Genomic DNA, 11,513 nt, shown 5'->3' on the forward strand with positions numbered 1-11,513 from the left:
CTAGATTTCTCCATCATCATACATGAAAGTATAGGACATCTTTATAGTAACAGTCGTAGCCGTACAGCCACCAATTCAGATTTTGTCTATTTCTATTCCCTAGGACAGGCTGCCAGTCCAATGCAGTTTGCAGGTTTACTCCATTTGCACTCCTGGGTGGAGAGAAGCAATTATGATAAACTGCCTTGCTTAAGAACACATGGGTCATGACTGACTAGACCATAGGATTCAAACCCACATTTTGTGCAGGAAAGAGTTAGAGCCAACCGACCAAGAATGCTCGGCCATGACACCCCAAGGCTGGTATAGGATGCGGTTGTTCAACAAAAGTCTGACGTAACAAAACTTTGCCACCAATGCAAACTTTTTCCTGAAAACCAAATTTCCCTCAAAGTCAAGTCCATTAAAGCCCAAATGAGTGACCAATCAGAGCAGTCAAGTGGTTCAAAGTGTGCCTCAAAGAGTGCCTCAATAATGATCCAGGCCCAATTTCATGGCTCTAGCCTACTAAACTTAAGCGAAAATCAGCGCATTCGGATGCAGGGAATGCTTACCCGGTACACCAAGCGTATTTGCAGAAATTCAGCGCCCTGCAAGTGGAGAATGGTGATCGTAAGCACAGAAGCAGCGGTAAGCAGAGCCATGAAAGTTGGGCTTTGGCTATTTAGTGTATACAAGTATCCTTAACAATGTTTTTATTTTTGCAAAACAGTACAAATTACTAAAACGCACTATAATTTGTGAAAACAAAAGATCACACATGAAAGGGAACTTTCTAATTTCCAAGCGTGCTTAAAAGATGAACAAAGAAAACAATTGCACAAAAAAGGTTAAAATGAATAAAATCTGAATGAAAAGTTTTGAAGATACAAATATCAAGATGGTCATTAGTACAATATTCTATTTTTGAAATTTGTCTCACTGCAGATGGAGCTGAAGTAGTTTAAACTTTTGTAAACAAAAAGAAGTCACTTTCACTTGTTCTTACAAGGACACTTTTGTCGACTAGAGATCGATATTGCCTGGTGCCCAACACATGTTGTGGAGCACGAGTACCAGTTAATATCAGCAGCTAGTCATTGAATGTGCGAACTTGGCCATGTCTAGTGGTTAACTAAAAGTAAGAACTTTTTAAACTTTTGGATAAAAGGAAAATTCCAGCAGTTTTTCAAAATTATAAATGTTATGTTATATTTTAGGAAATACAAATAGGATCCTGTTTAAAAACTTGTACAGCATTTTAAAAAGACAAAAATACGGACTATGAATATTTCACTCTACATAGACTCTCCCTTTAAATTACAGGCTTCACAAAGGTTATGTGTTAAAACATAGTTCTAAAACTTTTTTAAAAAGCAATTAACAACATGAAAAATATAGGCATGGTTTGGTAAATAAATAGGCTCTCATTCGTTAACTTTACATGAAGTTTGATTAGTAATAATAATAGAGTAATCAGTTAAAATTGTTATCAAATGTACAGAAGATGCTCTACAATTAATTGTTTGTTTTCATTATAAAAGTTATTTCAGCTGCATTTTTAAAATTTAATTACAATAAAAATCACATAATTATTCGGAAGAAATCAATTTAGATTTTGTAAATTTTGTTCTTTAGAGTAGTGTAGTAAGTTGAAAAGATCAGAGTGATATGAAGACAGTTGGAAGGAATTGTTTCAAAAATTAGATAATATAAATGATGAAGAAGACATATTTCATGAACTCAAAGGTAACCATGTGGATGATATCATGAGACATTCTACATTTCATGTACGAATAGAAGTAAAACAAACACCATATATTAGAAGTAAGCTTTTTGTACAAAACACAAACTCTTATAATGTATTACTTTAAAAAGTATTATCAAGGGCAATGACAACCTGACAAATGTTTAGTTTGTTTTGAAACTCAGTCGAGTTGTGAGCAACTTTTGCAAGACATGAAGTGATTATTTGCTTTTCTAACTGTACGTTGATGTTTGAAAAGAACTGCATACTCAGTACTGTGCCCTAGAGAGCCATAGAGAAGAACAGATATTCCACAAGCATATTCGGGTGGGATTTGAACCCACAACTCCTTTATTCTAGTGTCTTAATACTTGACCAGCGATTCAAATCCCATACATCAGCATCGGGTTCCATACCTTGGCTGATTTAGATTGGCTGGGGTTTGAATCCTACCCAAGTAGTATGCCTATGAATTTGTTTTACAAAAAGACTCTGGAAAGCACTGAATGTACTATGCTCAGCACACATCAGTGTATATAGGGTAAAAAAATATATATAAAAAATAGTATATTATTTATCACCACTGCAGTATGAAGTTGTGTTTCTTTCTTAAAGCGTTGTTTCTAACTCAACAAAATATTGATAAATCAAAATAATCAAATAGTGATATAAATTATGTTGGCATGGTAAGACTAAACTAGTGAAAAAAGGAAACACTTAACGCTCAACTCTTTAGATACCATAGCGATCACAAATGGCTTGCACCAAAATGCCCATAGCTGCCGCAAACGGCCGCAAAATTTGACCTACTCTCAAAGCAGAGGGTCAAAGAAAAAGAAAACTTTAGAACTAAAGGCACACAACTTCGTGTGACAAGGGTGTTTTTTCCTTTCATTTCCTTTCATTTTTATGCATATGTTGAGATACACCAAGTGAGAAGACTACGTCACTTCAGAGGGAGCCTTTTCTCACGTTTTATACTATCAACCTCTCCCCATAACTCGTTACCAAGTAAGGTTTTATGCTGACAATTATTAAGAGTAATTACCAATAGAGTCCACTGCCTTTAACACATGAGGCGTAGGGGAAACACAAATAACATTGTTTATCCTGCTGCAAATTTAAAATATAAAAGACAAATGGATCAAAAATTTACCTTAGAATTAAAAAAAGAAAGTCCACAATTTTGTTCTTAAATGTAACAAAGCTTGCCATAACCTCAATGGGCTCACCTTACTTTGAATACAAAAAAGTAAAAATAAAATAAAAATAAAATTGGAAGTAAAAAAACCACACAGCATTTATAACTGATCAGGGTTAGACTGGAAGTGCTGCTTTCAATGATGGATGGATTAGCCATGTGAATTATGAACACAACAGTAAATGGGAGACTTTGGATCGCTAGGTGGCAGCAGACTTAACAGGCAAATGTCCATTGTTTATGTAGTTCTGGGCACGCTCACATTACCGAGAACAATAGATTTTACCTGGTAAGTCTGCTGCCACCAAGCGTCCTGAAAGTCCCCTATTGTATGAAAGTTAAGCTGGACTTTTCGCCTGTGAAGACATAAAGATACATCGGTTGCTCTGTAACAGTTGAGAACTATCATTTGAGCATTACTTCATCAGAATAGCACAACAAGACTAAAACTCATTTTTGTGGGGAAAGGCTGCATCTTGCACTGTTGAAAAAAAAGATTTCTCGGGACACTAGGTGGCAGCAGACTTAAAAGGTAAAGCCATTGTGCTGAAAATTTTCTTTGTATTCTAAACAATGTCAACAATAGAAATTTACCTGGTAAGTCTTCTTCCACCATGATTCCAAAGAGTCCCGTTGGTTCTGTGCAAGAAGGCTATATTTCAAATAGGTTGTTTTATGTGCTCACTGAGAAATTGAAAGAAAGATTCAACCTTGCTGAGGCTGTAACAATAATGTGAGTTTCTAATGTGCTTTTTTGCAGAGGCAAGTTTGCCTCTTAATGCCCATTAAAGTCATGGAAAACTGAGATAGTACAGTGGTTTTATAATGCAACAATTATTGTTGTACTGAAGCAAAGAATTGTTCACTTCAGGTTACAGCCGATGACCTAAATGGGTCTTCATCTTTATCCATGTGCTCTTCTTTAAAATGTTGATTCAACTGGCAACGAGACTGACCCATGTGACTGCATAACTGGCATTTCATTGGCTGTTCATCTCGTCGCTGATGCCTGTACATCTTCTTTGGCTCGGCCGTGTGGTAATCACAGCCCCAACAGCACAACACGGTGCGGCCGGATTCCCGCAGAATCTGGCGGCTACATTCAAGCGTAACATCACCAAATTTGACGATCTGCTCGCTGATGAGTTGGGAGGGAATTGTGACGGGGGTGGGTGTGGTTACTATCGTTGAAGGAGACGAGACAACTAACTCAAGAGGAAGGTACTTGTCGCTAGTGTTTCCCACATTGTACACCCGCGTAGGTGTGGTGTTTGAGGGGCTAGTGGTAGCCGCTAATGCTGAGGGACAATCACTTCCACTTGATGATATTGTGCTCCCAGGGGTTGCTACTGCAGTTGACGACATAGCTGGACTCACTGCGTTAACAAGACTACCAACACTGTTTGGCTGTATGGGATTACAACTGGACACAGCACTCACCAGAACACTAGTATCGAGGGGGCTACAAACATTTGTCATGGTTGATGAGGTAGGTGGACTGGAAAAACTACTGGTTGGTATAATGGGTGTGTGGAGTTGATGTGGAGAGGGGTGTCTTATGCCTTCGTGGAAGAATGGGCCAGGGTGCCTTTCTGGGATGTTCTGATGACCACGGTGACCAAATGGTCTCTGGAGGCTGTTGCAAAGGCTCGTCTGTATAGAGGGTTGGTTTCGACTCATTGATGGTGACATGAATCCCGGTGGAAATATATGACCAGAGTTGTCATGCATTGGAGGCGAGTGAGCATAGGGTACAGAGCAACAAGTATCCAAACGCTCATCAGAGAAACTTCTCGGAAGGGAAGAGCTAAACATTCCTTCGGTCATGTTTGAGGTTGGTAGATTCCTCAGTGGGGAAGAGAAACGAGGACTGTATAAAACGCTATCATGCATGTGGACTTGTCCATAAGATCTTGGAGACATGAGACTGATATCTGGGGGGTGAGGACTCGGAGGTGGCATATAGAGAGAGCGGTGGATAGGTCCGAATGGAGTTGATACAAACATGTGGTTGACAGTTCCTTGGGGGTTAGGTCCAGTGGACTGCCCATGGTGCGGCGTTGGGGGAGGTGTGCCATGTAGCTGGTGGGCCACTCCATGCCCCTGCATTGAGTGACCAGGTAGTGCTCCTGGAAGCGGTACGCCATGGAGAGGTGTCATGGATAGATTGGGAACAGGAGTAGAACTTCCATACAGAACTGATGGAGGAGGCATTAGTGGCATTGGCAAATGAGACACTGAATCTGTAGAGAGTCTGCTTCCAGGTACAGCATGCATGTGGTGAGCAGGATGCTGATGGGGCATGGTGTGCCTTGGCTGCCCCATCACAACATGTTGAGCATCTGTTGATGTCAGTGTATGCCGATCAGCTCCAAGTTGAGGGTGCACTTCAATCGAACTGATGCACTCCTGGTTTGAAGTGACGACACCACTGCTCGTATGACTTTGTGAGCTAACTACTGAAGCTGGTGTTGAACACCTTCGCAACTGAATGCGTGGGGCTCTTGTTCTTTTCTGCAGTGCTTCATTCATGGCATTTCTTGCATTTGCTGAAATATTGCTGTGAAGTGGCACAGATTGTACAACAACATCAGGGTTCTGAAAATGCTCTCCTGAAGTTGCTGTTGGAATAATTGGACCAGGCTGTTCAAGTTCAGAGTTTCTAACACCTGCTAAATCAGAACTGAGAGTTGCCATTCTCCTTTGCCTCATGAGGTTAAACTGTGAGACATGACTACTTATCAAGTTTTCTGTCTCTCTTTGGTTACGGATGCCCTCTGGAGGCATACACCAACTTCCCGATTCTGCAGGTCTACCCAGTGATGTATGCATGCCTGGGGCAGCTCTCAAGTGAAGCACATCTCCAATATGATGTGAATGAGCAGTGCTATCATTCACTGCACTGGCAGAATGGGAACTGCAAACTGTCCCTCCAGAGTAACCAGCTGTTGTGGACAGAGTTGATGTGGCTGTAGTTGGGAGGCTATTTGAAACTGTGGATGAAGTGCTTACATTCAGTGGAGACATTAACCATGGGTTTCTCTCAAGAGCTCTTGATCTGAGTATTGCTGTTGCCAGAATGCCTGCATGATGGGGTACAACTGTTGCCGGTGGTGTGAATGAACTTGGTTCAGCATTTCTCAACGGCAAGGAGTTGGGTTCATTTGGTCCGAGAACAGATGCATCAACATTTTGCCTAAGTAGAGCAGGTTCTGGAATAGTCTGTCTAGGAATCACTGAAGGCATTTCACTGTTTGGCTGATTGAGAACCAGGCTTCCCATCTGACCATTGGTGTGAGTGGGAAGGTTTCTTTCATGTTCCTCCAGGAGCTGTAGCTGTCTGCGTGCTGGATTCATCACTCTGTCTTCTCTTAACGTCTCTCGTATTTCGGATGGAAAGGACAGTTCTCTTGATCTATCCATGTCAGAGAAGAAAGCTCCCTGCTGTGTCAGTGGGGTTGGTAAGGTAGGTACATTCAAGTTGGTAGGACTATTGACAAGGGTTGGAAAGTCTTGGTTTCCGCTGTGTACCGATGTCATTGTATTGTGAGAATATGTCACTGCTGTGCAAGTCCCAACACTTTGTCTATTGAGAACAGGTGCTCCTTGAGAAGCATTGACTACGATACCTGGGGGTCTTATAGTTTCTTGAGGCTGAATGGAGGATCTTGGAAGAACACTGTCATGGGGTCGCAGGACGGAGGAGCTTCTATCGGGAAGGTTGAGGGAGTTCCTCACTATAACATTGTCACTGGAATTGAAAACTGGTCTTGTGATAACACTAGATGTAATAGTGTTTGGCAATGGCACAAAGTTTGAAGTGGTGATGACACAGTTCAAAGATTGCAGAGGACGCTGGGGTTGCATAGGTTGCATAACAGATGACGGGGACAACACTGGAGTACTGTCTCCAAGAGACTTGTCCATTGCTTGTTCAAATCCCAAAGGTGAAGGCACAGAGGCATTACTTGTATTTCTCAGCTGGGGCGGCTGCTGATTTGTAGGAACGTGAAATGCTACGGGAGGTGTGGTCGTTGCAGTTGGTACACCTCTCGAACCTGTTGCAAAGTTAGGAAGGCTTGTAGCCCTTGGTGCCACGGGGTCTGTCCTACTCCAACAATCGCTTAAAGCTCTACCCATGTGTTGAATGTTAGTGCTTGTGGTCACACAAGTTGACACCAAAGTTTGTCGACTCTGATTCGTTGGCCCACTGTTAACAGGTGCAGTCAAAGGGGAAGCTGCAGTGTCTGACGTAATTGCGGGTCTCCTAGACAATTCTGGTGTTCCGGCACCTTTTCTGTTCAAATCTTTTACTAGAGGCACAAGATTAACACTGTCATTATTAGTTACATAACCTGGATGTCTAGTGTGTGTAATCCTGGAATTCCCTATTAATTCCGATCCAAGGTCACTCTGACCCGCCAAAGCACTATCACGAGTTACCGACGACCCATATTGCACATTCTGTCCTTTAGCAGACACTCCATCCCCGCTTTGCTTTGGTGTGTATCTACTAACCAATGGACCATTGGCAACTTGAGTTTGATACAAAGGGCCCCTCTCCGTACTTTGATTGGATCTAGAATCCACTATTACAGTTCTGCCACCACTTTGCTCGCTTGAAGTACTGTGTACAATCACTGGAGGTACACTGGATGAAATTGGTTGAGTCTTTTTTCCCTTATTGCGACTTCTTGAGCTACTAGTTCTATGTGGTTTGGTTTTCTTTGGTTGATGGGTTTCTTTTTGTTTATCAAGAGAGGCAGGCGCTCTGGGACTTTTCAGCATAGCTCTCAGTGTCTCATCCAAAGACATATTGTTTGTGTCAAGGGCACTGGTGTTGTCATTAGGGGTCGAAACAGAGTCTTGCGTGTCACTTCCAATAGATTCAGGAGTTAATACGTTAGATACAGCTGTGTTGGGTGAGTAGACTGGGGGCATGGTGGCTATTGTAGTCGCAGCCGTTGATATCTGCGGGGATGTGATACCAGGAGCCACCACAGTTGGTTGTACGACCTCAGCATGTTGACCACAATCAAAGATTTGCACTTGGCCATTGGCGATCCCAACACTAGGCACCGTTATCTGCAGTACTCCAGAACTGGTCAGCACAGCTGGGAGATTCAGCCGCACACCTCCATTCAATGAAACAGGAGGAGTGACAGAGGGCTGCAACTTCTGGTTCAAAACAGGATTATTAAGCATAGCTCCATCGTACGAGCCTCCATTCATTAGAAGACTGTACTTGTATCTACTAGCTTTAGGCTTCGCTTTAGTTTTACTGTTAGGACTGGTTATTTTTGGTCCTTTACTTTGTTCACTTCTTGTAGCCGCTTTGGAAGCTCGCCTTTCACTACTTGCCTTACTCGCAGCAACCTCAGAAGATGTTTGACAATGAGACGGTGTGCTGATATTGTTAGTGCCGTTTGGCAATAGCTGAACTACTGTCTTATAATGACCAGCAACATCAGTCAGTGAGACCCTGGCCGGAGGTGTCATTACATTCAGGTACTTGCCTTGTGGAAACAAAGTATGGGTCATCGAATACGGAGAAGTGTTCATTGGAATCTTGTCGCCCTCCCCGGGTGGAGCGCGGGCCAACATTGGCATACTGGGGATCAACTGGACTTTGGGGCTCATAAACATGACGGGTCCATTCTTGCAGCCCCCTTTAGTCAGATGGTCTGTATAAGTGACATCCTTGATGGGGACAGTGGCTGTGACGACCGACTGATGGTGGTCCGTGGGTTTGGGAGCAATTGGCTTGAACTTCTTTCGGCAGAGAGTCTCCAGTTTAGGATCAGTGGTATTGTCATCATGTCCTTCTGCTGACTCCAACCTTCGCTTGGCTTTAGGTTGGCTGCAGGTGGAAGGGGTTAACTGACGATCTGTTTTCAAACACATACAAAAAATACCACAATTACAATTTTAGTTCTTTGAAGATAATTTTAAAAAATTGTCCAAAACAATAGAATTGGTATGTTTGCCATTCAGAGCCTATGAAGATAAAAACCCAGCTTTACTTGTCATTCAGTCCCTGTTAAACTGTTTTTATATCAGGATTATTATAGTTGCACACAGCTTACCCAAACATTGATTAAGTAAATACAAATGTGTACAAGTGATTTTCTGGCAAGCAACATCCGCGTGTTGTTCATACAGAAATGTTTACAACATGTACTTAAATCTAAACAATACCAAGTACTTTATTGAAAAATGATCAAAACTAAAAATTATTTGTGATCTTAATTTCATACCTTAGACAGGGATAAGAACTGTATGAAACCTAAGTAGGATTTGAAACTTTGCATCATGGTGAAAGTATGTAAAAATGCATGGTAGAAATAATTTCCATATTGCACAAAACCTGTAAGCATCAATTCTTACTTTTGCAACAAAGATCTGAAGACGATCAGAGCATACTAACCGAAACATTGAGTTATCAGCCACCGATGCTTTTCAGAACCAACACAACTCAAAAGAGATTTTCACATGGTGTTACCGCAAACCACGTTTAATTATACTCCCACCATGCATAGTTTCAAATCCTGCTCAACAATGATCTGTTTGAATTCCTTCCACACACAGTTGTGTTTGACAGTAACAGGATAACTGATACCCATGTGATGGTGGGTCGCTATAATTTGTTCTTCACCTTTTGATCGTTTATCCTTGGCAGTGTGGTTGGTAGTTGTCTTAGTTTTCTCATGAGGTTCTTTAGTTGTTATCTGACGAGGAGGTGAATGGCTTCTGCCACTAATGACGCTTCCTGGTGGCTGGCCAGGTGATTCCTAAAACCAGAAATTCAAATACAAGATAGTTACATTTCAAATTGACAGTTATTGCAGGGTCTTTTTATAATAATAATAATAATCATAATAATAACACCATTTATAGCGCCTTTTCCTAAGGTTGCAAAGTGTTCAGAGAATGACAGGAAAAAAACAACAATGGGAATGCAAACAAAAACCAAGAGGAAAACCACAACTAGGCAAAGCCTACAGTATTAATCAAGAATGTCTCACGAAAAGCAGGTCTCTCTTTGACTAAACGGTAAACCGCCTCCATGTCAGATTTCCCCAAAGGAATTATTCATCATGTTCTTGCAAACTAGTTGATGTCATTTTCAAGCCTCAGTGGTGCAATTTTTTATTTGTGTGGGCAGGCACTGCAGACAGCAGTAAAAAATTATAAACATCTTAAAAGATTGTGCCCAACATGTATTGATTGTGTTGTTGTTTGTATTTGAATTACTACCGGAAGACTTTCCGCATCCTGCCACCACTTTTTTAACACTAATTTTTACACAAAACCTCATTTTTGGCGGTCGAGTAAATGGATTCGAGTAAATTAGATTAACTGGATAATAAATAATATGATAGTAATACTAATACTATTTTTAATTTTTATTTCATAACGAATGAAAAAGAGGTGGCAGGAATGAGGATACAGAAACTTTTCTATCCAATCACACTCTTCTTACCCTTCAAAATTATATAATAGAGTATAGACATAGTCATACTCATATAGTACAATACAAACATGTCGTACCGACTACCGGCATAACTGTAACATTGCTCCATAGGCATAGGTTTATCGCGAATAGCAAAATATCAAGAGAGGGCGCTGTTGATCCCACATAAAGGAATAGGCTTGCATGCCTGAGTTGAAGAAACTGCATAGAAACCGCCCCATATTCCTTCCCACAAAGCATTGCGGTTCTGAATCGCGATAAACCTTGTGGTGAAAAGCAGCAGTCACAGAACGTAACGCTGCACTGCCCATGCACAGGATGACACACTAAGAGTGCCTGCTGACACCACTGGAGGTAGAACCTTCATGATGACACCGACAGTGACACTGACAGGTGTAGCGAATGCATGAATGCATCACCACTGCAGTTGCCGTCTCTGTCGTCGGTCAGTGTGATACAAAATAGTAAGTTGGGTCCCGCAAACTCAACTTGGGACACAATTAAAACCCAATTATCTATTTGTTTATACATTATTTTTGCCTAGCTAGTGAATGTTCTGATACCTAAGACAATACACTTTTCAACAGAAATAACTTTAAGGTAAGCATTAAACGCAGAACACTTTAACAAAACAAAACATTACTTTACGAAAGTCAAACTTACAGAAACATTGGCAGCCATCTTGACATATTGAACCTTCTGTCAACAGAGGGCGTTTTTCTAAATAAATAATCTCATCTGACAGCAACTGAAGAATAACTGAACAAAGTTTACCTCAATATTTAAAGCATATTTACCCTTTCTTAGTTATGCTCGCTCATCCCCTTAAACCAAACATTAAAGAGCGAGTATAACTATACTTGGCTTTCATTCTTTCTTGCGAGCCTGAAAACATGTAATTTTGCGGTGGAAATTTTACACAACATAAACTTGTGTGAAATTGTTTTTTTTATATTTGATAATAGGTTGAGGGCGTCATCTATTTCTTTTTTTTCATTTAATATCCATCCTTTTTGTCTCACCATAGAGTTAGAAATAAGATAATAAACCTGTGGAGTAAAAACAGTAGCCTTAAAAAAAAAACATAAAGTTGTAATAACCTCCGATTTTGA

At 40.9% G+C, this 11,513-nt stretch overlaps 1 protein-coding gene across 1 annotated transcript; it reads right to left on the bottom strand.

The window, feature by feature from the left end:
- Nucleotides 1-956: 956 nt before the first annotated feature.
- LOC139935407 (uncharacterized) lies at nt 957-11,087 on the bottom strand. The gene is made up of 3 exons (XM_071929976.1): nt 11,065-11,087; nt 9,583-9,718; nt 957-8,815 (listed from the first exon to the last, which is right to left on the bottom strand). The coding sequence occupies exons 1-3, from the start codon at nt 11,080-11,082 to the stop codon at nt 3,795-3,797; spliced, it is 5,175 nt and encodes a 1,724-aa protein (XP_071786077.1). The 5' UTR covers nt 11,083-11,087; the 3' UTR covers nt 957-3,794.
- Nucleotides 11,088-11,513: the final 426 nt, after the last annotated feature.

This window comes from Asterias amurensis, chromosome 3 (assembly GCF_032118995.1).
Source record: "Asterias amurensis chromosome 3, ASM3211899v1".
In the NCBI taxonomy this organism is placed as follows: Eukaryota; Metazoa; Echinodermata; class Asteroidea; order Forcipulatida; family Asteriidae; genus Asterias; species Asterias amurensis.